A 27,650-nucleotide genomic window follows, 5' to 3' on the forward strand; every position below is an offset into this window, starting at 1 on the left:
AGACAAACGAGGCTGTAGAAGTTTGAGGAGCTGTCCAGATGCTGAAAGAGCATCAGGCAGCCTTTCAATTAGTAATACGAGCTGGTGACTCTGGGGGGAACTAATTTTAACACCAAGGGAAGATAAACTATTCATTCGTTGCGTGTTTTTTTGTCCTTAATTTGAGGCAGTATTTTTTTTATCTGCACAGAAATACACCCCTGCTGTTTTCTTTAAAACCAAGAGGTTTCATTTTAATAGATGGCTCACATCAGTCAAAATGTTTCACATTTGTTCTAAAAAAGGTGGAAGAAAATTTAGTCCAATGCAATATTGATGCCCCTCGGTGCTTATTTATTTTCTGTTAGAGGCTCTTAAAACCAATTTGGAGCAAAACAACGATCCATCCAGCCATAATCAATAGCTTGAATCTGCAACGCGTGTCAGTCGCAGCACCGCATGTAGGAGAATGCAGACAGGAGGGGTGGAGTTCACAGCTTTTACTTTTCAAACGCTGCTCAGGCAGAAGAGCTCATTCTTTGCCTGCAAAACAGCGGAGTTGGCGCTGATGCGTTGTGGCATGTCATCCCACTTTTAAGTCAGATCAATCGTCTCACTGTTGCAGCCTCCCATTAAACTTTTTATGCTGTTGCCCGTCCAATGGACAGCACTTAGGAGGTTTATCTGGACCGTACCCGCTCCTGCTCGCTCGCCCGCTGCGCCCCAGCTCTCCGCCGTCGATTCTCCAGGTTCAGAGGGACTCACGCGGCTCGGGGAGCTGGCCTGGGTCTCCTGCACGCATGGAGGGAGACGTTATGGACAAGGTGGAGGCCACGGCGACGGTCCGTGACTTCGATCCTATCAGTGGGAGCATCCCGGCCACCAAAGTGGAGATCACCGTATCCTGCAGGTAAGTCCACTCCGGTGCTGATGCTGCTGTGTCTGCGCCAGGGTTTGGGGAGCTCCGCGCGCTTTGGGTACGTTTTGCTGTGAGAAGAAAGAACGCTGTTTATCAGAAGTAACGTGCAATTTCATTCAATTTCATTGCTGAAATATAGCATACACTTCACCATGGCTCATTTCGAAGAATAATAACACTTTACAAAAGGTAAAATGACGACGTTGTCTCGGGAAAATCCTCTCAGGTTGCGCATTGATACACAGGACGTCATTGAAATATTTTAAGGAATTTTAAGTTAAGACTTTAAGTTAGAAACATGAATTTAGGATTCATACAAAACCTAATCAGCTTTGCAGTAGTGTCCAGATCTCCCCCTAATCACAGTTAGTGAAACTTTTACGCGTTTCTCTGTGTATTGCAAAGATTTACGCTCTGATGTCCGTTTAGATAAATGTTAACCTCACTTCAGTCAGTCAGGGTTTCTCGTGGTTCTGACAGCGCCGTGTGTGTTTGTGTTTTAGCGCGCGCCAGGTCGCGTGCCAAGTCGCGTGCCACATGAGCTATTGACCGTGGTGGAGTTTGCTTCCTGAGAGGTTTCCCCTGAGGCTGCGTGTCTTGTGAAGCTGTGTGTAACCGCCTGACAGGCTCCGAAACCAGTCTGTAACACAAACGTGAAAAAAACAAGAAAAAAAAAGAGCCTTTAAATGGATCCTTGCTCCCCACCTCCCCCATAAAACCTCTCCAAATACCACGAAGATGTCAAGTGCCTCGGCTGGAAGGGTGGGGCAGCGCTGGTTGCAGGTAAAGTCACTGTATACTATATGCTGCTGCACCATATAGTGCCTCTGTGGGTCGACGAGTACAGTTGGTGCAGTATTAATGAACGTTTCTCATGAAAATTTGTGTTAATGTGTGTTTTCAGGGCCTCCTGGGCTGTGCGTCATTTCCCCCCTTAATCCAGTGTTTATCTCTTTGTAGCTGGAAGCGTCAGTGTTAAATGCATGTAAATGAAGTGTTGCCATGCGCACTGCTGTTGAAACCGATCCCACAGAGATTTCATAAATGAATGCACGTAAAGCCATAGGACAGAGATTTATTAACCAAACATCCTGCTGCCATTGTTTTCTCCTCTCCCCTCTCATCTGCTTTCCTCTCAGTCATTCATTCAGTTATCTGGAGGGGGGGCTGATTGATCGTCTTTCTTGTTGCTTTGTCATCCACTTTTAAATTCAGAAGTTGTTCAACAAACACAAAATCGCTGTTGCCATTTAAGCGACCTTATAACCCATTTTGCATATTAATTCATTAGTCACACTTCAAAACAAATTTGTTAACCTTTAAAGAGTTGACAGGTTGAGAAGATGATGCAGCTCTGGGGGGTGGACAACATTAAACCCTATGTAGGTTCACTTTAGGATGCTGTGTTTATATAACCAAAATTATTTGTGTGTAAACCCGAGGCAAGTGTATAAGGCTTGTGTATAAGGCTGACATGTGGAGCTTAGGTTGTGTGTGAGTATATTGTGTGTATCTTATGCTTTGCAGGGCATGTGTCATGAGTAGCAGCTGGGCTTGTGTTGTCTCCCTCTTGGTACACAAACAGTTTTTTCCCTAAGACCTTCATACTTTAAGCCTGGATCTGTGTTGGTGCCCCCAGGCTCTTTTGCTCTGCAGCTCCCTTGTCTTTCATTAATGTGTCTCCAAACAAAGACTCGCTCTAGGACACAGTTTGATAGAGAAGAAAAATTCATTCCTGCTTTCACTGAGGTTTGAAACATTGTCTGTTCTAGATGCATAGGCTACCCGTTCTTCTTTGTGACTTGTGGAGATTGCTACAGTAGCTCATGTCTGACCTCTGAGGACCGCTTCAAACATCAAAGCCTGGACAGCTCAGAAATTGAACACATAAACAGTCACGCATGCAGCCATTCCTTCTACTTATCAGCTAGTGTGTATTTGGTCCATCCAATAGAAGCAAACAGAAACAATGGGTGTTATGTGGGTGAGAGGCGCAGGCTCCACAACTCTGTGTAATTGATTTAGTAAGCCTGAAAGCTCTGAGGTTGCTGCGCACATGGAATTGAATTGCAGAGTGTGGCCCTGCTGGCATTCTCATAACCCTCTGCCAATATTGCAGCAAGCCCCTGACAAACTGGAGAGACTGAAGCAGACAACCCCTTATCAAAACAAGTGCATATCACTGTGATAGCACATTGTTCCCCGGCTATGGCTCTGATTGGTTTTGCTCACAGGTCAGCCGGTGAGCCGAGCCCAGAGCATCTGCTCCTTAGCTGCGACGGATACACTCCATATCTGCAGTACGATGACTCTTAAAACTCAAGTAGTCTCTATCTGCTTCAGCAAACGCATGCCAGTGAATACAGTTCAATGGGTTAGGACCAGTGGTTCGATGGTGCTTTTATAAGCTTAATCCCACATCTTACGTGGCAGTAATGAGTGTGTTCATTAGTTAATATTTAAGCAGTTGTGATGAATATTTCATAGTTGTCCATGCAGTTTTCTACATCATGCTTTAAATATGAGCAAAGTACTAAATGTGAAACCTGCTGGATTGTAAAATGTTTCCCATTTTATATCTCAGCTTAGCAGACCGTCTCAGAGTTCCCATGTACAATGACTTGGGGGAAATCTGGGTTTCAGCTCTGTGGTGCCACTGTGAAGAACACTTCTGGTAATAAAAGTCGGAAAAAATGTGCACACTGACAAAATTTACAAAGCCCCCAAAGGCAGTTTGGGGGCTTTGTAAATTCGTTTAATGAATAGCTTTTATTCTGTGTTTGTCCGTGGTTCATCACAGTACAGACCCATGTATGACTGTAACGGTTTTTAAATGCGCTATTTACTGTATGTGACAATAAAGAGGGTGCAGAGTTGATAAGCTTGACAACACTGACAAAGGTTTACAACTCTTATCACAACAGAGTGTGTGTGGGGGGGGTAATTCCTTGTGCCTGAAAGATTATTTTTTGGCATCTCATTTTTTACCATCCAGATGAGAGCGAGGGGGAAGGAAATAATAGTGATTTGATGAAAAACACAGATTTGAACACTGTATCATTGTAAGCATATAATATACACTCCAGTCCAGCAAAACCACCAAGCTTGAATTTTTATTTCACTCCCATTTGATAACACCTCAACAGAGGGCATATTATCAAAATTTATTGGTCCTTTGCAACGTGTCAAAGCACACCACAGGTATGCAGTTAAAAGTGGAATCGGCTGACAAAGCCACCCTCCCTTCCACTGCACTCAGCCTCCCACCTGACAGCTTGAATGTCGAACTTTATCAGCCCCCATGGCCCGTTTCATCAGAACAAAGACACTGTATCTTGTCCATCCACTCTTGTTCTCCGCTGTTGCTTTGCAGCTCGTTGTAACCATTCATTTGCTGTGATAGATTGGTTAGAGTAGCACTGCATCCAATCAATGCATTCCATAGCTGGGGGGATTTAACTCAACCAGGCCACTCTGCTCCCAGGGATTCATTACCTGGTGAAACACACCAAGAGGTCACATGACTGCCAGGATCCTGTGACAAATGCTCGTGCGAGAGAATCCCTGGCGCACAAGGCCACTGATTGCTGTTCCCTAAGGTCAATCTGAAAACTTGCGCCATGCTTCTTGATATGAACTCTTCCTGAGGCAATCATTGCAGCAGAGGTGGGAGGCCTAATGAAATCATCAGGACTATTAGGATGTGTGGCATCGCTGCTCCATCTGTCAAAAACAATTGCTGGAGCAGAGCAATTGGGATTCAAGCTGTGTAACAACCTATTGTTGATTTAAATACATTGTTATGGCCTGTAACTGTGCTGTTGTTGTAGTGTTAATAGCTGTTGTATCTGTCAGTCTTGGTTACTCATTCACTCAAACCCTGTGACCTGGTTTTTCTGGTTGAAACATCCTTTTTGCTTTGTGCCTGCAGAAGTTTGAATTGCGCTGGTTTCCATTGTGTAAGAGCATTAAATATTAATAAACTATCTCTCTGAGAAGAAGAGAGAAATTTCAATTTGCAGTGTTTTTACTGTGCTATTCTTTTCATATTGTGTTCTCAGTTTAAGACTGACCTGGGGCGATCTTGCAGCTTTTATCTTGCAGGATGGTTTGTGTGTGTGAGTGATGTGTTGCATCTGTTTTGGGGATTGAGGCAGAGAGACATGAGGGTGCCAAGAGGAGACAGAATTATTTTTTTCTTTTCCAATTTTGGGGATGTTAAGATTGCAGCAGGCAAGTCTCACAGGTCGATGAAGCGGATAATTATGCATGAACCCCTGACACAGTGAAAATGAGTTTGGATTCCAGACACTTGGCTTGTGGTTGTGTCAGTGTTATTAATATATTCTCATTTGGGATATATGACAGCCAAGGGGGATCCCATGGAAACACAGTTATGGTGCCATGCCAGTGGTTTATAACACTCTGCATGTTGCCTGTGTCATCTGAAAGTGTTGATTGAAATGACAGGAAAGTCAAGAGTGTCGCGTAGCAATAAGAAATCAAAGCAGTCCCTCTCGGCTCAAAAGTATCAAGCTGCTTTTGTCAGAGAACCTGAAGGGTCAGCAGAGTGTGTTAGTGGATTTCTGTGTCGGGGGATATTTGACCGAACATCACAGCTTGTCTGGGAAATGTGAGAGCTGGTGGCGTTTTTTTGTACAAAGTGTGACATGTTGCTCAGTGAAGATTTCACCACATTATGTTGCATATGTTGAAGGTCGCTCACACGTTGACAGTCGTACCAGCTACTTATTGTTGGGTTATTGTCATTTCTGTAAACCTTTCTGAGTCAGTCATTTTTCTGTTAGATAGATTACAGTGGATGTGTTATACTGTAGCCATAAGGGACATTTCAGCCTGAGTGAGTGAGAATGTGTGTGTGTGTGTGTGTGTGTGTGTGTGTGTGTGTGTGTGCACTGTGAAGCTGTGTAAAGAGCTGAAACATCAAGTTTGATAAGTACAAATACAATTCATTTTCACTGTAGGGAGATAGGATTATCAGTCAGAATGTGTGGAGATAAACTTATCCACAAGCTACAAAACTTTAAGATGATTACAGGCTTCTGTTGAAGCTGCCAGTGTGTCTATTTTCAAGTTTGTTTTTTTTGTGTTCGTGCCTTCAAATTGAAGGTCGTGTTTTTGATAAGTCAGTCCATGAAATGTTTTGTTTTTAAGTAGTTTAAGTCATGTTGCTTGCTCAGTAAAAAGAATTGTTGTTTCTTTTCAACAATAAACAATGATCTTATGTTTTTCGCATTTCAATGTCAGGCTGGGAACATGACAGATCTACAACAAAGTTATTAAGTAAAGAAATCAGCTGACATCACAAATCTAAATTTTCAGAGAATGACTGAAGTCATGAATACCACAAAAGAATACCACTGACATGCTGTCAGTGTGTTGACACTTAAGTAGCACAAGACATGATACAAAGTTACAGGATGAGAATACATCAATAAGGAGGCACCGTGACAACCTACACAGTACAGGAGAGCTGTGTCTGCAATCACATGTATTCACTGTGTCTGTGGCTATTTTCCACAAGTAATCCCTCAATTCAATGCTCTGCACTTAACAGATGTGATAATTACCATATTGCGACTCTACACCTGTTGGAGATAGCAAGAAATGATTAGTATTAGTAAGTGTACGAAATGTGAATTTACTGCTCACTTTGAAGGAAATAGTTGAGTGTGTGTTCATTTTAAGGCTTAAAACTCTTTATCGGAGGGATTTTCCGAAAGATTTGTTGCAGCCTGGTTTCAGATCTCTGAATGGCCGCCTACAGTACATCTCAGATTTAAATCACATTTGTTGGCAGTTAAGTTGGAGTTATGTTTCTTCAGGCGGCGCATGTGTCATTCAGACACATTTGCCAATGTGTTTCTTTTACACTTATGTCCACTAGGAAGCAGTGTCAAAACATAATGTAAAGACATACACAAACATAGATATCAGGAAACAGACTTATTTAGAGACTTTCTTTAGTAACTGACCAATCAAAGTATAGAAAACTGGATTAATATACATCAACTATATTCATAAATATAGTGTCAGAAGATGAGCAGTGAGGCGAAGTAAAGTGTGGAATAAATAGATGTAGCTGTACAAGTTGTTGTACAAGTCATGTTACAGAAAAACCCAACTCTTATACCTGCAGTACAGAACTTCACCGTCTCCCTGTCTGACTTAATTGAAAGTAATTGTGAGAAACTGCACAAACAATGGGTGCATATGCCTCCACCGTTCTCCTAGTTACTGTAGCTTACTCCTTACTGGCTACTGCCTCCTCCAGGTCTGGCAAAGCAGTCAGTGGTGTAAGATGTGATGTAAAATGCATCACTATCGGTGAGCCAAAAGTGGGAATGCTGCCACAGAACACTACTTTATAAGAGAAATACAGAGATTAGCATTGTGTGAAGCATTGTGTTCGACAGGGGCTTGAATGTAATGGGTGTTCATTTATGTAAAAGTCCTGCAGCTTTAAATCTGAATCTTTGACCAATATGAAAAAACCTTAAGAACACTTACCACAGCTTTCATGTTGAGTCAGATTAGTATTATTGAAGCATGAAACTTCATATGATATTTATTTCCAGCTCAGTGGTTACATTTCAGGCCAGTTAGTGTGTATTTCTGAGTATATGTGTGTTATCAGGTGGTCGTACCTCTGAATACATACAGTGTTAGATTCTCATCATCTACTTGCTGTAAGCTGTTTTCACATATCAAGGCTCAGCACGACTCCACTACCAATTAGACAGCTCCACTTCTCTCTTTTCACCCTGTATAGTACTCTCACAGCTATCGCATCCCTCACTAACATCAATTAGTGTTATTCTCTGAGCCTTATTATCATGATCACTATTGAGATCGACCCTGCTCTCTCTGTGCAACACATGACCGAATCCACCCAGAGCTTCCTTTCTCTAGCTCGATTTAATGATGAGTTACTGTCATTTCCCAAATATGTATGAGCTTAGAAATGCTTTACTGCGCCCGATTGGCTTCCTAGTGTACAATTTAACATGCTTTATGTCACCAGTCTGTGAAATGCGCGGTAAGTGTGCGCCTGCAAAGATATTTGCAGCCTTGTTTTTCTTCCGATGGGATGGAGAGATGAATGAAAATTGGCATGAATTCCAAGTAGGCTGAAGTGCTCTGCCAGGGTTACAACAGCCTTATATTATCAGTATCTCCCCCATCTAAAAGAAATACAAAAAAAGATCTTTCTTTGCACAAACCCTGAGCTGTTACAGTGTTCAATTAACACTGATATTATTCCCTGGTCGGACATTAGTCACAGACAAAAAGCCGGTCAGAAACAGGGAGTCACAGCGTATGTGCATTCTCATTTATTATACTAGAAGAAGAGCAGTTTTATGACTGAGATTCTGTCACTGCCATGAAGACAGCCACCCAGGGAGTGCTCTGCTGCAGGTATTGTCGACCTGGAGAGATCCCAGGTTGAACAGAAACTGAATAATTAAACAGATGGAGGAGAAGAAGACACCTGGTGCCATCGCAGTGAAGGTCAGCAGATGGGTCTGTCACTAATAAAAGGGCCAGATTGTGCGTTGAATGTAATGGAGGGGAGTTTTTTTTATTCCATGCAAAAGTAACATTACTCTGAATCATAATCTGCCACCATCCGGGGGATTCAATTATGCAGTGCAAGCAGAGATCATTTACAATAATGAAATGCATAAGTGCATGAGATTTTATCAGTTGTTTTAATTTGTTTGTTTTTATGTCAGCAGCAGTGCTTCCTACATGCCAGTATCTGATGACCTTTCCTGCATAATACACTGCACATTTTTCTTTTTTTATGAATTACAAAAATGCCCTGAAGGAAAGTATTTCAGTCTAACTAATGGGAATCCTTCAGTTTGTAGAGGGTCAGCAGACTTCTGCAGCTGTATATATCTCCCTCTGTTTGGTTCTCTGATGCTTTGAACCTTGAGAAGCTACTTAAAGGTGTATTAGACAAAAAGTAGACCGACTGACCCCATGGTGTGTGAGTGGAAAGAAAATGTCTGTCCCCAGTCAAAAGAGACAGGGCCATGGGGCAGTTGAGAAAGTGACAGAGTAGACTTAAAAATACAAACCATCCTCCACTTTGTCCTCCCAGGCATCTTCCATTGTCTCTAACATAATAGAGATTGGATTTTCCTTCCTCTAATGCAGCCAGAGACTTGACTTTCAAGCTTGCATTTGTCGTGTCCTTGTAAGAACCAATGAGGCAGCAGCTCATACTGGAATTGGCCGGCCAGATTCAAGACTATTTAAAACCACTTTCCACTGAATTACATGCTATTTCTCCAAGGTGCCAATTATGATTTCAACAACTCTAAGAAAGTGGAGGAGAATTAAGGCACTGCTGACAATAAGATGCTGTGGGTACAGGAATTAATTTAATAATCAGCCACATGGACCAAGCAGCGGCTAAAATATCTCCAGGGATCTGACCAAGTGGGAGCATATGCTCCTAATATTTTCTTTTAAATTAGAATCGAGCAGTCAGCCATGTTTTAGAGGTCAAACCTCTTTCACACTTTTCGCTGTAGTGGCAACATTTATCAATATTTCAGCCAAACAGAATACTTTAATGACACATTTATACAGCCAGAGAGAATATGCATATTTGATTTCAGAGCACATGCACTGGTTGGGTGCTGCTAATACTGTATAGTGTCTGCCGATTTCCCTGGTACCGCCTTATTAATTTAAGTGTGCATAACCAGTACCTACAAGCCTCATAAAAAAACAAAAAATGCTTTGTTGGGGATGACTAGACAAGAGAAAGAACGCAAAGAAATTATATTTGTGAAATTGAAATAAATTTCTTGTAGTTTAGTTTGTTCTGCATCTAATAATGCACTCCGGATTCTTGCTCCACATGTGAGGAAATATTAAGTGCTCCAGTGACAAGAGAAGATTATTACACAGAGTTTTAATGAGGCTGGTGAGATCAAGTGGAATAGGAAAAGTTCACCATTTTCATTTACGTACTTCAAGTTAGATGGTCCCAGTGATCTCAAAAGTGATACATGAAATGTGGCGGGATGAAAAGTATCTGAGTGTAATAACCTTTGTCCTACTTTCAATTAACTTCATCTTCATCTGCAAACTTTCTCTACATCGCCTTTCACGATAATGATCTTCTCTTATCCCGCTGAGATTTAGAGAACTTCTGAAATAGGCAGCGTTACATCAGTGAGGGCAGAAGGATTATCTGAGGTGTTAATACCCATCCTGCAGCACCATTCTGTCTTTCCTGGCCATGTGCACAGTACGATGGTGGATTAATTTGTATTGGTGTGTAAATCTGTATTATAATTATTTCATCCTGGAATAGAAATGTTCTGCTAGAGCCAAGCTGTTCAGCAACTCAAATAAAGGTTTTTTTCTTACAGTATCATTGTGGAAAAATTAAGCAGGATGTCAGATATTCCCACTCATTCCTTTCAACGTGGCACAGAGATGGGATAAGGTGATGGACAAGCTAATTGTCGGAGGGTAATGGGTGCCAAACAGTAACAGGTGGATACAAAGAGGCAGTTAGTCATGGATGGCTTTGTTATCTCCAATGATAATTACTCTGACAATGTTCCAACTGTAGTCAGGTCAGCCTGAGGCTAATACCCAACAAAGCTGCATCTATTATCCCCCCACGTATCCCTGTGACAGAAGATTTTGTGTCCAGGAATGCAGAATTATGTGTACATGAATGATGTCCTGTTGCTTGGATTCGGTCCTGAAATCTCATCTATATTCATTGAAATACGGATGTCCCCTAAAGGGATGAGGATTGCTCTGAAACGCTGGTTATTTATTGACACTGTTCACAATCAGGAACCAGAAACAAGGCATATTTATAGGCTTTTGTATTACACTGATATGCTAATGAGATCTCTGAGACAGCTGGAAAATGTCTTTCATGTAAAATGTTGAATGAAGTGATTGATTAAGTGATTGTTTTGTGTTTAGGTAATATCTGATTTATTGGATCTTGTGCACTGACAGAAGGAAATGCTAAAGGGAATGAATCTGAGGAAACTCAGAATTTCCCTCCAGCTCCAAAAAAAAAAAAAAACCCAAAACAAAATCCAGTCTGACAGAGGCTAAAAATAAAGATCACATGAATAATATTAATTCTGATTGCACTTCATATCTTGAATGAGCCAATCAGAGTGCCTGGCTGCTTTCAAAGGTTCTGGATGATGATCAGAGTCGGGGAACTGGGTAGCTCCTACACAGTAAGCAAGGCTGAGCTTTACTTAGACGATTTAGGGTGTGGGTAAATTGTAGGTATCATGGCATGTAACAGTACTCTAGGAATGGGAACTGGTCTGGTGTGTACAAGGATTGGATCAGATTGGGACGCATAACGTTACCCATTAGGGAGAGAGTCCAGTACTCTCCCATGGATGCTGCCTGAGCTTTGAATCTAACCCTTGCACACAGATGCATGCTGATGTACCAGTTCAATGCATCGATAATATCATGTTGCTGTGAATGTTGATATAAACCCTCATATGTGCTCTATGTTATCGTTTGGTTGCTTTTTGCCCTGAGGCCAGAGTCACTGCAGCAAAAATTGGAAGACTACTCACCTCGCTATGATAGAGCCCATTACATGTTAAATGTCACAGTCTCCTCTGTGTTGTCATGGGCATATGAAGCGAGGGTAGTTAATGTATTTCAGCATTTCTTTATGTTTGTTGAAATTCTGTTTACATCCCGACTGCGATCAATAAATCAAATGCTCTGAAAGTAATTCAGAATCTTCAGAAGTCTGCCCGCCTGTCAACTTGCATGAACTCTGCCCATGCACTCATTGTAAAGGAAAATGTGTTTGTTGAGCGACTTTCTTTTTTCATTTTTCAGTCCAATAAAAGTTTCCCACTGGGTGGTAGACTGAAAGGTTCTTTAGTTCTTCATTTTCTGACCCATAACACATATCCATTAGAGATATTCCCATAACTAATTATTTTCATTATTGATTAATCTGCCAGTTAGTCTCTTGATTAATTTGTCTGTCAAATGAGCCAATACTGATGACCAGAAATAAATATATCCATTTACTATCATACAAGACAAAGAAAAGCAGAAAATGGTTGCATCTGAGAAACCAAATTGAAAAATGTCTAAAGTGATTTATGGTTTATCAAATCAAATTTACAATTCATTTTTTGTCGATCAATTAATTGAATAATTGTTGCAGATCTAATTAGACTTCTTCTTTTGTTGAGCTGGCTGACTCCTAGCACCATGAATGAATGAACGTCAAAATGATTGAATACTGGTTCATGACTTTGTGATTTGTATTGGACATAGTTTTTTCTGTATCATTTTCCTTACTGTTGTTTCTGTGACTACTACATCAGCATTGCTGGAGTTGTTGAAATTTTGTCTAACCTTTGCTGTATGACATACAAGGGGTGGTCCAAATAGCATAAAAAACCTTTATAAATAAGAACTAAAGTAACTAAATTATTATTCAAAAACAAAATGAGTCCTATTTGCCGCAGCAAGTGTATTTGTCACCTTTGTTCTGTTCATCTATAGCTCCTCTTCATTAGTTACCTTCAAAAGATGTAGTTCAATATTTTGGGTGATTTATTTGCTTCTTTGTTTCTTCAGAGCATTTATATTAAAAACAAGATTTAAATGAAATTTAGTGACAAATAAGGCCACAGATTAAAGAACAGTGCAGAGATCAAGCACAGGTTTGGCATCTTGTAATTAAAAAAAAAATGCTATCACAAAATAAAAACTGACACGTACATGCCTGATTTTCTGCCTTTTATTTATTTTTTAACTGATACAAAAACAGAAAAACATTCATCAACATTTTCTCTTTTTAGAGTAAGGATTTTTCAGCCTTGGCACAGGTTTGCAGTCTCTGTATGCTTTGTAGCGTGTTTTCCCTGGCACCTCTGCCTGCATCCTCTGTGTCCTTTCAATGTGCTTATTACTATGCAATTATCTTATAGCTGTGTATGGGAATTTTTGATTAAACTGTGCCACAGAGGAAACATTTACATATGTGTACAAAACTGTTACAGAGCAGTCTGAAACATTCAGTGAAATTAACAAATCTAACATAAACACATACTGGATTTGAGCTTTTGATGTTTCCTTCTCTTACAGGAATCTCTTGGACAGAGACACTTTCTCCAAATCCGACCCATGTAAGTTCCCAGCTTTTTACGATGCTAATTGCAGCTTAGCTTTCCCTTCCTCAGAATAAGGTTCATTGACACGTTCTCTCCTTTTGCGAAGCTTTACTTTTTACTTTTGCTGAGCTTAACTTTGATTCAGTTTACTCTGCTATTTCAAAGTGTTCCTTCAATAACCGCATATCATTTGCACAGTAATGTGACAACCTTTCCTCACTGAGAGCTACAGAAAGTACCTTAATGCATGCGGGGTATAACCACCAGCCTTTGAATACAAATGGGTATCTTTTGGTGAGACACATGGGGAACTGCCATAAAGGCATTTTCTTTGATACTCCCTGAAGGATAGAGAACCGAAGAGACATTTAACATAATAGGGAGGAGGTTAAAGCCCTTTGTATAAATAACCTACTGGGAAAATATCACACTCGCCCTGTTTTGTATTTGCCTAAAGATGAACCTTGAGATATATGACTGGTCACGTCTCCAGCTTCAGCTTCATTTTAACTTGCAAAAACAAATAGGAATCACAAGAATCCTGCTGTTAAGTAATTGTATTTTTTTTTGATTGCTCGGCTTAAATTGTGCTCTGGTAGCCTTCAATCTTACTTAAGAGCTTTTGTTCTTTGCATGTGGACATCATACCCAGAATTTGATGCAGTGCAGCAACATCAAGCTTGGTACTTCATTATGCTGTCAAGGCGTGGCAGGATAATTAATGATGAATGTCAGCAAAGAAGGAACAAAACAAACACCATTTGAAGAAGAAGGATGCTTGATTGAGATTGTTAAGTGACAATAAAGCACTCCTCTGCTCTCTCTTTCTCCCTCCACCTCCTCTCTTTTTCAGTGGTTGTGTTGTACACGCAGGGTGTGGAGTCCAAACAGTGGAGAGAGGTAAGAGATCACAGCCGTCCCTCTGTCAACATAGCTCAGTCAGCCTGTCTCTTCTCCATGACAGCCTGCTCTCTGTTGCCCTCCGCTCCTTTCTCTCAAGGTAAATGCTGTAAGTGTCAATCATTTGCAATTGATTGACCCCGCAAATATACGTGCGCTGGTCAGCACTGTGTTAGCTGTGACTGATTGGCTGATTAAGGAGACAGCTACACGTATCGATGAAGATTTGCCTCTGCGTCAGAGCCCCCCTGGCTGTTGGCCACTGGGCCTTAATTAGACCAGAGAGGCAGCTAGAGTAAAGGAAGGCAGAGACTGAAGCAAGACAGAGCGTTCTGGGATTATTACCTGTCCCTGCAACCTCAGTGGAAGCAATGCAGAGAAATAGTGACTTAAATTACACCTGAAAGGGGAATGCTTTATAATTTAAGATTTCGTATACTCTAATATTTCTTTTGTCTAAGGCAGCCCAACCATTCTGTGTGAACATGAAACACTTATTTCAAAAGCTAAAAGCCAGCTGAGTCAGAGATCTCCAACCCAATCAATACTGTAAATACATGCTGTGAACAGGAAGATGGATACTTTTTACACTCAAATCCTCTTTGATTGAATTCGAGTGCTGTGTTTATTGACTCCACAGGGACCATGGTGTCATGCTGGTGCACAATGATATGACACAACAGATTTAAGAGTGGGAAAAGGATTCAGGTATTATCTGTGTTTTGGTGGATGTGGTCTAAAAAACCTAAATAACCTAACCTTAAAACCAAGTTTTAAAGGAATACTTGGTTTTACATTTTAGAAAATATGGTTATTATCTTTTTTGTCGAGAGTTAAATGAAGATCAATACCACTCTCTGTCTAAAATATGGTAATAATGAAGCTAGAGTCGGAGATGATAGCTTAGCTTAGCTTGGCATCAATACTGAAAGCTGACCTGAAACGGCTAGCTCTGTCCAGAGGTAAAATATCTGCCCAGCACCACGTCTAAAGCTCCCTTAGTAACATGTTATATCTCTTTTGTTCTATCTGTACTAAAACCGTAATGCAACAATGATGAGTCACAGTTTTATGTCCCGGACTATTTCTTGACCGGGAGTAGTAACTACTTGGAGGTTGCCTGGCAACCATGTGGCGGTGACAAGACTCCAGATACTGCAGTGTTATTGATCTCGTCATCTACCTCTATGCAAAGAGTGAATCAAGGTATTTCCCAAAATGTCAAACTATTGCTTAAACCCTCAAAGGATCCTTTGAAAAAGTGAAGACAGGCCAAGATGTCCTTGCTTTTTTTATTTTTTATTAAAGTTTAAATCTCACAGGCCTGGTCCTTGCAAAGATTCAAGTACAGCAACACACACTCTACCACAACTAAAACCAGTTGAGTTCACTGGACAGTGTTGCTAACTTTCACACTTTGTAACTCATCTTGAGAGTTTGCTGACTACAAAAATGTCACTTTTATTTTCTGTGCTCATTTATTTGTATGTATTTTATTTTTGGTGGGCTCATCTGCGTGTGTGTATGGAGGTTATTTGTTATGTGATTATGACTTCTACTAACCCCACTGTATAATTCATTCCCCCGCAGACACAATTAACATGAATGATGAACTGAATGATGGACTTGTTGGTTGTTGGATCAATTGTTTTACCGATTTGCTGATGAACTGGGTGAGTGTAGTGATTCAGAGAAATGACAGCTGGTTGAGAAATGGTTTCATTACTTTAAAACATCTGTTTGCAGGGGTAATCACTAAGAGTAAATAATACTAGAGCTTGGTGGCGGGTTATAATTATTGTCTTTCAAGAGATATCTTCTTCCTTTGACTTACGGTAAAGAAAACCTCGGTGCTGGCAGAAACATGGTGATAGAGTAGTTTCGCTTATTAACATGCAAATGTAGACAAACATCAAGTGCCATGTTCAGGCGGGAAGAGCCACCTACACCTGTCACCAGTGGTTACTGCGCCCCACCTCGAGCTTACAAACTGTGGGTGCAGCCTCAACATCTCTTTCTGAAAGAGATACGGTCGTCTGTTTTGAGTGCAGACGACAGCTAGTTTTGTGAGCACCAGTCAAGCTGTGCAGTATTGATAAAGCTAAGCGCTTTTTCACCCCCTCTGTCATGTAATGTGTTTTTGTTCTCCTGAGACTAGATATGGTTGGTCGGAGCACCTTTCACCGTGTCACCAACCGTCTGTAATCCAATTACTCTTCTGTGGGACAAACTCCCCCCCAGCTGCGTGGGAAAAAGCAAATGTTTATGGATACATTTTGTTGTGATTGAGGATGCCTTCATCACCTCCTCTTGACACCTGTGCCCCCTGTGACTAATTTTTCAGCTTCTGCAGTTGAATATATAAAACTGTAGCTGCAGCCCATCAGTGTGTTACCACATGACTTTAAAGTCTTAATCTTCCACTCCCTCGCCTGTTATTACTCCTAGTGCATGGCAGGTTTTCCTCTTTCTACGACTTTCACTTAACTGAGCAGCTGACACAATATAACCTCCCCAAACCTAAGCAAAGGTTGGCCTTTTCACTTCTAGTCGAACTCCTAGACATTAATCTTTTTTACCAGGATGAATTTTCTGACACTGCAGCTCACAATTTATCCTAGTTAGGGTTATTGGAGGGAAAGAGGTGAACATAGCAGGGTTTTTTATTGGGGCAGGTTTGACAGTTAATTGTAGTACTTTGCTACTCTGGCTTTACTGACTGTGTACTTGCCAAAGTAGAAATAATGTGTGGATTGGGAAATCTGTTATCTCCTCTGGTGGCTGTTCTTCACTCTGGTGCTGATTCTTCCTTTGTTAAGTTTGGCCTGAGAGCAAATTGAATATGCTATTGGACCACTGCTGCCAAATTCAGCTCCTATCATTGAGATGGAATCGATGGAGCTTCCACCTTCTTTGCATCTGCTGGAAGGGAGCCCTCACACTTTCTGACAGGGATGGAGAAGAAGAGCAGAGAGAGAGGAGAGGTGGTGCCACACAGTAGTTAAACTTTTATGAGCTTAGACACACTTTTATGTTTGATGGCAGGTCACACTCTCTCAAACTGTCATACGTTACACACAATCCAGCCTGACTGTTCTTGCATTAGCATAGACGTCCATGCGATCTAGGTATTCTGCTGATGTAGCATTACTCTGCTGTTAAGTCCCACTTTGAGTTTTACACCCACTGGATGTAATCACAAAGGTGTGAGCCTGTAATCCTGCTGTTTCATCTCCTCATTAAGCTCTAACACTGCTATTATTAATGCACTGTGTCAGTTTATGGTAACACTTTCTACTGGGGATCATTTATTTATGCAGCTCAACATCAGTTCTCCGACTTTGAATTATTCATTTTGGATACAATTAATGTGTGTGTGCATGTGTGTGCGGGGGGGTGCAGCACTTTCTGTTTCTGTTGATTTGTTTATCGCTGCATCAACTCATCAGAAGGTCTTGCTCTCTAACACTGACAAATCTTTTTTTTTCTGTGTCTGTGCTGGCGAGTTCCCATTTTCCTCTTAACACCAGGAAACAGGAGATTCTTTTGCCATCCTCCCATCATTGTGACAGTTCCCCTGTGTGAAGACAGAACGTGAAAGTCACTGTTTTTCTTTGCCTTTGTCTCATCATCCCCTCATCCCCAAGCCCCTTGTTTTGAAGTGGCTCTGAGAGCAACAGTCGTGTTAATGTGGTTTTAATTAAATGAGTGTAATTGGACTCAATAATGTGCTGTCCTCGGGCTTGCTCATCCCAGCACAAAGAGAAAAGGTGGAGAACAGCTGACACTGTGTGATCACTAACTTCTGTTAATCAAATCTGAGCTTATTTGAAGCTGTGAGTTCACACGGTTGCTGGGGAAAGATCGAGGGGGGTTGCGGTGAGGCAATAGAGCAGTCGATGTAGTTTCCGTGTGACTATATGATGTACCGTTTCAAAGCTCTGTGCTTACATCTTTCTCATCTGTCTCTCCCTCCCCCACTTCTCCTCTGTTCCTGATCTAGTTTGGGAGAACAGAGGTGATAGACAACACGCTAAACCCAGACTTTGTCAGGAAGTACATCCTGGACTACTTCTTTGAGGAGAAGCAGAACCTTCGCTTTGACGTGTGAGTTATTCCGTTTGATCCCGTCCTCTGAGGACACACCGAGGTGCCGTCCTCTTCAAACCCAGTGCTCCAATTCTTCCCTTTGTTTTCACCACAACCGTAACATCTTCTCGCTCATTCACTTTCCCCATCATCCTCTCTGCTTCTTTCCTGTCTCTCTTTTTTTTTTCTCAGCAATTCACTCTTCTCTCTTCTCTCCCTTGCCACCAGCTCGACTCTCTCCTGAGGAATTATTCATTAGTGCAGTGTCTCAATAGTCATTCTTTGAAGGGAGATTGGTATAAGGGTGATAAATATTTCATATAAAGTTTTATCCTTAATCTCACTGCTGCTAAGAAAGGCAAATGTCTAAAACCAAGTCCCATAAAGCTCACAAAGACCCCGTCTTTCTCTTTTTCACATTCAGCTGCCTTCTTCCTTTTGAAAAGGCCAGGCTAGTCAGAGGGTCAGGGAGGTGTGGTTTCATTTTGAGTTCGCAGAGAACAGAGTTGGGATCAGTTTCCTCCTCTCTTCCTCCAGATATGCTTCCAAAAAACGTGATTTTTTATTTTTTTTCCTCCCTTCAAGCATGACATCCCCGGTGAACTACCCAGGATGGAGCTGCAAGTCTCTGAGGATTTTTAGACACTTAATGAATTAATTTGGTGTGTTATCATGGTATGACTCTGGAACAGGAAAGGAGGGAGTGCATCCCCTCACAATTAGTGCGACTCATTTACATCTCTCTTTATCGCAGAGGTGGGAGCCAGGGTGTATGAAGGTTTAATTACTTTTACATTAAGTTTGACTGGCAGATGCTCAAAAAGTTTCTCTGCATTGGTAAATTGTTTCAATACGATCCCTCAGGCATAGTATGGAAATTACATTAATAAACTATAGAATGACTTCCTTAATTAACCGTCACTTTATTGCTTACGCTTTTTGTCTGTGGCCGTTCCCTTTTGCTTCCTCAATGACCCAGGTGTGTGATTGACAGGCAGAAAATGTCCACGCTGCAGCCAGTAGTTCTTTATGAGAGCCTGTATTAATGTGTTAACGCCTATAATGTTTTTTTCTCACAACTTTGCCCCTGTGATTTGTGGCCACTGTGATTTCAGGTATGATATTGATTCTAAAAGTCCTGATCTGGCAAAGCATGTAAGTAAAGAACTTTTCTATTTTTCTGTGTATGAGGAGTTCAACTTCACATTTAATCCTAATATTAGTTTAAATTGTCATTAGTGCATGTCTCTCATACAGAGGTTTTATGCAAACCAAAGCATCTGAATGCTCTAGCATCTGAATGCTCAAATATATTTTGGAAGAAAGTGAATTATGCTTCATCTGCAGAATATTGTTTATTTTCATTACCTTCCACCTGCTTTGTTTTATAAAATTAGGTACTTTATTTCTCCAGAGTCCTAATAATCAGAGTTTCATTTGCATCTGGCATACTCTTATTACCTTTTTTTTTCCTAAATTGAGAAATGAAGCATTGCGCATCATTATGAAAACATTTCAACACATTTCCCTGTGTGCTCTGTAGTGTTGTTTGCAATTTAAATTTAAATATCCAAGACCTCATTCAGTTTTCCAAACAATATACATGTATTAAATGGTAGTTTTATCTGAAAGACACACTTTATTGTAAAACATACATTCAGTTAAAAAACGAGGTGAATGTATGTTTGTGCTGAAATGTTCCTGCACTGCTATAGCGACACATAAAGAATATATTTGCAGCACTTGGTTTGCATACTACCAAAGTCATCATTAGTTATGCCCCTGTCTCACTGTGATGCTTTCATTGTTGTGTTTTGCATTGTGCTGCATGCTCTGAGACAAACTATTCTTCTTCCTGCCCTCAGCTTTTCGTCTCTTTTGCTATTTCACTTTCCTTTTTTCTTCCTCTGAGACTTTGTGACTCTTTACCCTCTGCTTTTTCCATTCTGCCTATCTGCTCTTTCACATATCTTCTCTTCTTTCTTGCACTTGGTTGATGACAGTCTGGTATTTGAGTCGTGTGCCTTCTGTTCCATGATATGCTCTGTTGTGTCACTGCTGCCGCCTGGTCTCTCTCTCTCTTCCTCCTCCTCCTTCTTCACCCTGGAAGCCAACCGACTTTAACGTACGTGTCTGCCTCAGATGTCCTAATTTATACCTGTACAGTTCTTATAATAATGCTTAACTCCTCACCGACTCTCCTTGTTACCCACCGTGATCCACCTGAACGCCCCAATCCTTTGCCCCAAACCTACGTCTCTCTCCATCCCATTTTATGCCCCATGGCAGGACTTCCTGGGACAAATCTACTGTACACTGGGAGAGATAGTGGGCTCACCTGCCAGTCGCTTGGAGAAACCTCTTGGGTAAGTGTTCCTTTGACTGCGTTCACTCTGTGATTTTGCACAATCATGCAACAAAAATAACAGACACTCAAAGGTTTTTTTTTTTACCGAACCTCTCAATAAGACAAATAGAACAATTTGAAACTTTTCGCAAACACATGCTCTCAGATGCTATCAGATAATGAAAACTCAGTGTCACCTATCAGCCTATTCAAATGTGACATGTTTCTCCTGCAAATACGAGGGGGTGATGAATATGTCTGCCTTCTAAAGCCATCTGTATCGCACATTACACTGCAAGATTACATCCGTGTGCTTGGATGTGAATGGGTAATTGAACACGACCGGGGGCTTCCTCAATGCAATTACTGTCATTAGGGAGGCGATCTAGCACGGAGAGTGGATTGAAGTCTGCGTGACACACATGGTGCTCTCCACTCTCTCAGCGTAAATTGGGAAATATGAAGGCCTGAAGCTATTGGCCCCCATGGATGTGAGAAGGAGGACCAACTACGAAGCTTGTGTTGAGAGTGAGACTGTGAAGTATAGCGTGTATGTCTCTATGTGAAGTATGAGGCAGTGCTGGGCTCGACTGCGGGGGTTTGTGTGAACAAAAGGCCTTTGGTGTTGACCGTGAACTCTGCCAGGGACTGGCGGAGGTGGATTACAGAGCTCGGTACCCTCCAGTACTAACTGAGAGGATGAGCAGGATCAAGAGAGTGTACGCTGTAAACTAGGTTTCATTCCTCACATCAGACATAGACAGGAGGCTCAGGAGCCCCCAGACATAATGGACAAAAGTATTGATTCTGCAACTTCAGTGTGGCTGTGATCTCCGCTGAGACTGTGCACTAATGCAACACCCAATTAAGCAGAGGGTGATGATGATGATGTGGTTGTCATTACAGACTAGAGTTTACCGAAGAAGTAAAGAACTACACCAATTTGAAAATGAACTCTTCCAACAGCTTTTATGTCGGGCAGCAGCAGTTTACAAGCACAAGTATAGATTTCTTTGAGTCTCATGTCCTGATGACATTAAGGTGAAGTTTTGTTCAGCCGTGCCCTTTTTGAATAGCTAAATAGAATCAATGGGTAATGCAGTTTTCCTCCCCTCCCGTGATAGACGATCGCTCAGAAGTTGTTTAATGGCTATGTGCTCCATTTCCTTGTCATGCACCCAGACAGTGACAGTGCCTCCCTGGACCAGAGCTTTGAGGAACGGCCCCCGCAGGGACTGAGGAAATCTGTTAGCCATGCTTAAACGAGCCTTCCCAAAGCACACTGCATCCAATGACCTGCTTAAGAAGCACATCAGCACCTCTTTCCCTATTTTCCACACTTCATCTCTCATTTATTTTCCCTCCTTTTTTCCCTGGTCTGACCCCCTTTCTCTTCATTGTATTTTCCATTGCGTTTTGTTCCTCCAAACCTCTCCCCTTCTCTCTTGTTCTTCTTTCCTTTCATTCCCTCCTCCATCTGGCACACACACACCTCCACACAGATTACTGACTTACCCCAGTCTTACGGTAATCATAAATACTATACGCCTCTCAAACCCTTACCCAGAATTGAAGCCGTAATTCTAGCCTTCGTCTCAAATCCAAGTCTTAACCCTTAATTGTTTTTTTTGTTTTGTTTTTTACTGTATTAGGACCAAACATGTATCCACACATATTGGAGTGTGTATTACCACAAAAGTACAGTTCACAGTATACTACAATTGCTCTTCCAGGTGCTTTTTGGAAGTGTGGATCATGTTTGCAGGTGTTTTTTAAAAGTTATTTTTCTCTAGGCTTTATTGGCTGACAGAAGAGGATATTTAGGAAAAATGGGAACTCATAGGGGGAGTGACATGCAACAAAGGTTCCTGGCTGGGAAATTGTGGTTATTTGGCGTATACTGCTTGAAATCATAAACTCTACTGTACATGGAGACCAGGGTTCATGTCCTGCACTACACTTAACCAAAACCACAACCTGACTACTTTTACTTAAACGTAACCGCAAAAATGTTAATCATGATTTAGTTATTCAGAGCTGATATTACTGGAAAACAAAGGAACCATATTACTGTAATGTTTTACAGATGTGTTTAGTAATACTAATTCTGCAGTGGCACACAACAGTTTAGATGTTTTCCATACAACTGCATGCATCAAAACATCTAAACATGATATAATGTGAACATCATACTAACTCGAAGTTCTCCGCTCCTTAACATTAACCGTAACCACTACTGTAGATGCTTCGTCACAGACAAATATGAATAGCATATGAATGCAGAATTTGTAGGCAAGAGACCAAGATTTTTTTATTATCTGCATTCATATGCAGTCATCTGTTTATAGAGGTTAGCAGAAATGTACTTCTCTCTTCATTCTCATGCATCAAATTTCTAATCGGATTTGCAGAAGAAGTCTTGGCCTAGATATCCGTTTTCTGAATTGCCGCTAGAAACACCTGAAACCCTGTAACATTGGTGGTTTCCCCCAGAGTCTAAATCATCATCAGATGATAGCCGATGGGTTCTAAGATTGCTGAAAACCTAATTCAGCCCTAATTTAAAAGTATTAAAAATATCTTGACCCCAAAATAAATGATTCACGTTATGAGCTAAATTTCAGGGTGGAGTATTCATCATGTTGTGGGAATGCACTCATATTGTGATGGATACACTGTGTACATACACTCTTTCCCTTTGATGTAAGCAGAAACCTGAAAGCAGAAACCTGCTACTCACGCTTGGCTCAATAATTTACCTCAATCATTTCTGAATTTGTATTTGCTGTGCACATGGGGACAAATGTAATCTTCTAGTATTCGCCTCTGAGAAAATTTCCAAAGACTTATTTGTTTTGGAGAAAATAACAGATCAGATGAAATGTATGACTTTTCCGACATGCCTTTATTGAGGCAGAAACATATGCCAGTGGATGGGATGTGAGCTATGAAGCACTGAACTGATACAGTGGTACAAATCCTTTTCTGCTTATAATCTGGTTTTAATGAGAGGCATGTATCAAAGTTATACAGCTGAGGAAATGCAAAGCTAAATGATTTACTGATGCACGTAAATGACATCTTTTACTGAAAAACATAGCTGTGACGCAGCTCTCATGGCTGTGATGGAGTGTATAGCCTGTGGGAAGGAACCATGGTATGTATGTAGAGGTAACATGATAATAGAGTTCATTATACAAATGGCAGTAACCTTTTCTGTTGGTATGGTAAATTATACCACACACTAGAGCATATGAATGCATTACATTAGCATGTTAAACCCATTAGCCTACTGTGACCGTGACCTCCTGCTGTATGTTTGAAAGAGGAAGTGAACCGAAAACAAAACTACAATGATTGTTGTGGATGTTGTCGTTGCACCCATGGGAGCCAAGGGAAGAAAGGGATTCACTGAAATATAGAAAATTGTCCATAAAAATGCAATGCACGCATATTGATTTGAATAAATTGAGAACCGTAGCTCACATCAAAGGCTCATCTGAACTGCATCCCACCCTGTCGGAACCAAACCATCATCAAAAGGAATAATCTCGTCTTTTATTTGTTTCTACATATAGAGTTGTGACTGAGTAAGAACTTTAGGAGAATATTTTACAGAAGTGCACAGTACAGCGAGCACCTTTTAGTGCACTTCATGTGTCTTTCACTTTTGAGCTAAGAGGTCAGCTACGGTTAAAGTGGAAAAATAAGTATTCCTAAACATATTTTCAATGCAGCAATTTATGTGAAATTTAGACCAGACATTGTTATTAATTCAATAAAACTACAAAGATAAAGAAATCGTAGCATTTGAATCCATTGAATACACTAAGAAAAATCACTAAACCAACTGATTCCAGATTGATTAGATCTACCTGTGTTAATTACAGTCAGCCGGGTTAGTGCATGCTTGAACTTTTACTTGTTTTGAGAAAAGATAATTTGGTGAAACCTGACAGATTTGCATTTGTATATGCCAATATAATGATCATTGGCACTGGCTTTCTTTCTGAAGACAATAATTACACCTGTCAGAAATAATCACTATCAAGAAACCAACAATAAAATCAATACCAGTAGAAAGTCTTGAGAAAGTAGTACTAGGAGAGAAAAGTAAACAAAAAGTCCATCACCGGGTCTGTCACATTCATCTGTGTCACCAGGCCTCAGGGAACAATTAACACTGACTTTTCAAGATTAAACTTTGATTGGCACACTGGCCAGTGCACATGTTAACTGCTCACTTCAGTGCAGATGATGAATGATAATGATGTTTTAAAAATTCAACTTGGTTCGGCCTTCATCAATTTAACCACGTTTCAGCCGACTGATTCATCGCTCAAAACATCACTAATAAAACATGGCAACATTTAATACATCTAAAAAACAGTTTTAAGTTCTGAAACACAAAATTGCATCAAATTAAATCAATTTAGTATAAAGTTCCATTATTTTTGTTACACTTTCTCAAGCTCTCATTGTTCTGTTCCCACTGAGGGCTAGACAACAATTGTGTCTGCACCCACCTCTCTCTCTCTTTGCTTTCTATAATTAAGTTTTAGACTTATTAAATACAGCAACACCAGTACAATATAATACAATCCAACATTATAGCAATTGAATAAAATACTCCATCTGTGAAACCTATAATGTTTGATATTTGCTGAGGTGTAGACTAAACTATTTTTTAATCTTAAATAATCGTGGTTATTCTTACTTTGTTTTTGTTGTTGTTTTGTTATCTTGCATTTAATGAGTTTAGGTTGGATTATATCACATCTAGCAGTTAGATGTACTTTGCGATTATCATCCACATACTGTAGTTGTTTCACTTTTTAATCTTCTGTTTCATGTTTAAGCTGCTCACAGTCCATCAGTGGACTGAAGAAAAAATAAAGATTTACTGTAAGACAATGATAAGAAGTCAGTCCAAGTATCTGGCAGCTTAGTTTACATATTTGTTTGTATTTAGTGTCATATTGAAGGATTTGTTCAGGATGAGGATGTGTTTGGCAAATGTTACACTATCATGGGTAATGATGGATGGAGTTCCTAAACTCTGAGTGTGAAAAGCCTTTCTACATAGTTTGTAACCCCACAAGCTGATGTAATGAGTTAATGAAATGCTAATTTCAGCCTTGGAAATAATGCTGTTTATTGCTCTCACTATTAAGCTGGTTAGCCAGGAGTGCAGCTTATTTTAGAGCAGTGAAACATCATTTAAGTTGTCTTGATTTACAGAGCAAAATGTATATACAGTAAAAGAGACTAAGTACATATTTATGATGTCATCCTTACAAGATGTCAAACTACTGTGCAGCTGTATGACTCACTAAAAGTTTACTCAGAGAAAACTGCGGGCATTACTCATATCATCTTGACTACAGAGTCTCACTGTTCCTTTAAAGTTGTTGGTTAATGCAGCTGGCTGACTGACTCTGGACTACAGAGCTCCGCTGAGATGAAAAGAAGAAGAAGACGAAGAAAAAAAATCGTATGCTGCAAATTTAAATAATGAGTGGGCGTGAGAGTTCATTTCTTGGTGAAACTGAAAATCTTTGAAAGTCCTCCAGATACTGTAAATAAGAGAGGGAGGCAGGTACTGTGTTTCTGTGCCCGTTTAGCCATGTGTTTGCCTGTATTACTTAACTGGGAGGTGATGTGTTTTAGACGGCTTACAGTAATCAGCATCCTCTGCCTCGGGACATCACACACAATTAGAGCATTTTGCTGCCTCGCTAAATGCCAATTTGTGCTCTCAAGGCTGAGCACTAACAAGAGGTCCCTCTCTAATAATGTGTATTCCTGCTTAGGCGTGGAAAACCCAACCATGCTGATTCTACAAGAACCATTTTAGTGCAATAGAACAGGGATTTATTAGCTACCATTTTAGAGGCGAAAGGCCTCCCTTCTCTGCAGCACAGCCCTGTTATATCACATGGCCTTCCCACATTGTGTGGCGTTGTTCAGTTTATCTTAAAGGACTTTGGCGTCATATAAAATACAAAAATCTAATTTCTTTGGCCATAAAAAGAAATATATTCCTATATTTAAAATATTCTGTGGATGTTAGTTAATTAATTAATTAGGTTAAGTTTTGTCTTCACGCTAATAATGAATGATTTTTACTCTGCTTGATAAGCTTAGCTTGATTTGTTTTGCTCTCAGAGCAGACAGTGCTCATTTCTGTCATAGCCAGATGCTGTCATCTGCTTGAAAGGTGCGAAAGCACCCTGAAACGCTTTGCTGCCCCTGTTTAACACTCCCATGTTGTTAATCTATTCAGCGGCCGAAAACGATCTGTTGGCATGCAGATTGCAATCTATAGTCAGCAGTAACCACCGCAGTGGAGGTCAGGGCGTCCCAGTGTAACATGATATGAATTTAATTACTCACCGCCCAGCACCAGGTGAGAGGGGTAAAGGTGCTGCAGCCTCGTGGCACAGCGGGGATAAGAGAGAGCTGTGATTTGATGTTGAGCACACACAGTGGGTAAAGTGGGATAAAATAAGACTTAACATCATTTATGGAATAGCAAATAGAACTGGGCATCTCTTTTGGCCTCTGATGGAGAAGGATGTTCTCTTCTTGCAGGGGGGTTGGGGTTGAAATAGGTTCGTTATGTCCTCTAGAGAAGGGTTTTTGTTGTTGGCAGGAGAGAACACAGGAAAGGAAGTGAACATGGTCATGACTTTGAGTAGTTTTTCCTGCACACTGTGAGAGAAAGTTTCTTTCTGATTGACATCATCTCCTAATCCTCTCTTACTCTACCAAAACAAGCAATTTTTAGCTCGCAGGTGGCTGATGAATGCCTCATTTATTCTAGAATCACAATAAATCAAACATTGTTATAGTGATTAAAGCCTGTGCCGTAATTTATGTAATCAAAACATCAACGACAAAGTCATTACATCACTAGACTTCAAATTTAGTGATATTTTGTGTTTAGAGCAAACAGACTTCAGTAAATAACAGGATTATTTTCATTCATTCAGATGCATCAGTGGGAGACCCGATGTATCCTCTGAATACGACCCCAAATGTTACACATCTGCAACAACAACAAAAAAATAAAGGCATGTGTACATGTTGTCGACAATGTGGTTTCATGCCTTGCACCTTTTTTCCAGCAGTAAAGAAGGTAAACACATTCTTTACTCAAACATACCCATCTGACATTTGCACCACATTTTTTTTTTGCCCTATTTACCTGCTTTCTGCTCATTCTTACAAA

General features: G+C 40.6%; 1 protein-coding gene across 1 annotated transcript in view; it reads left to right on the top strand.

The window, feature by feature from the left end:
* Nucleotides 1-252: 252 nt before the first annotated feature.
* cpne5a (copine Va) overlaps nt 253-27,650 on the top strand; it is a 68,058-nt gene continuing 40,660 nt past the window's right edge. Inside the window, exons 1-7 of the mRNA XM_019259223.2 lie at nt 253-889; nt 13,055-13,095; nt 13,934-13,980; nt 17,984-18,087; nt 19,185-19,224; nt 20,180-20,194; nt 20,359-20,435. Coding sequence (XP_019114768.1) covers nt 780-889; nt 13,055-13,095; nt 13,934-13,980; nt 17,984-18,087; nt 19,185-19,224; nt 20,180-20,194; nt 20,359-20,435 — 434 coding nt within the window. The 5' untranslated portion in view covers nt 253-779. The remainder of the gene's footprint in view (nt 890-13,054; nt 13,096-13,933; nt 13,981-17,983; nt 18,088-19,184; nt 19,225-20,179; nt 20,195-20,358; nt 20,436-27,650) is intronic.

The sequence above is a fragment of the Larimichthys crocea genome, chromosome XV (assembly GCF_000972845.2).
Source record: "Larimichthys crocea isolate SSNF chromosome XV, L_crocea_2.0, whole genome shotgun sequence".
NCBI classification, from domain to species: domain Eukaryota; kingdom Metazoa; phylum Chordata; class Actinopteri; family Sciaenidae; genus Larimichthys; species Larimichthys crocea.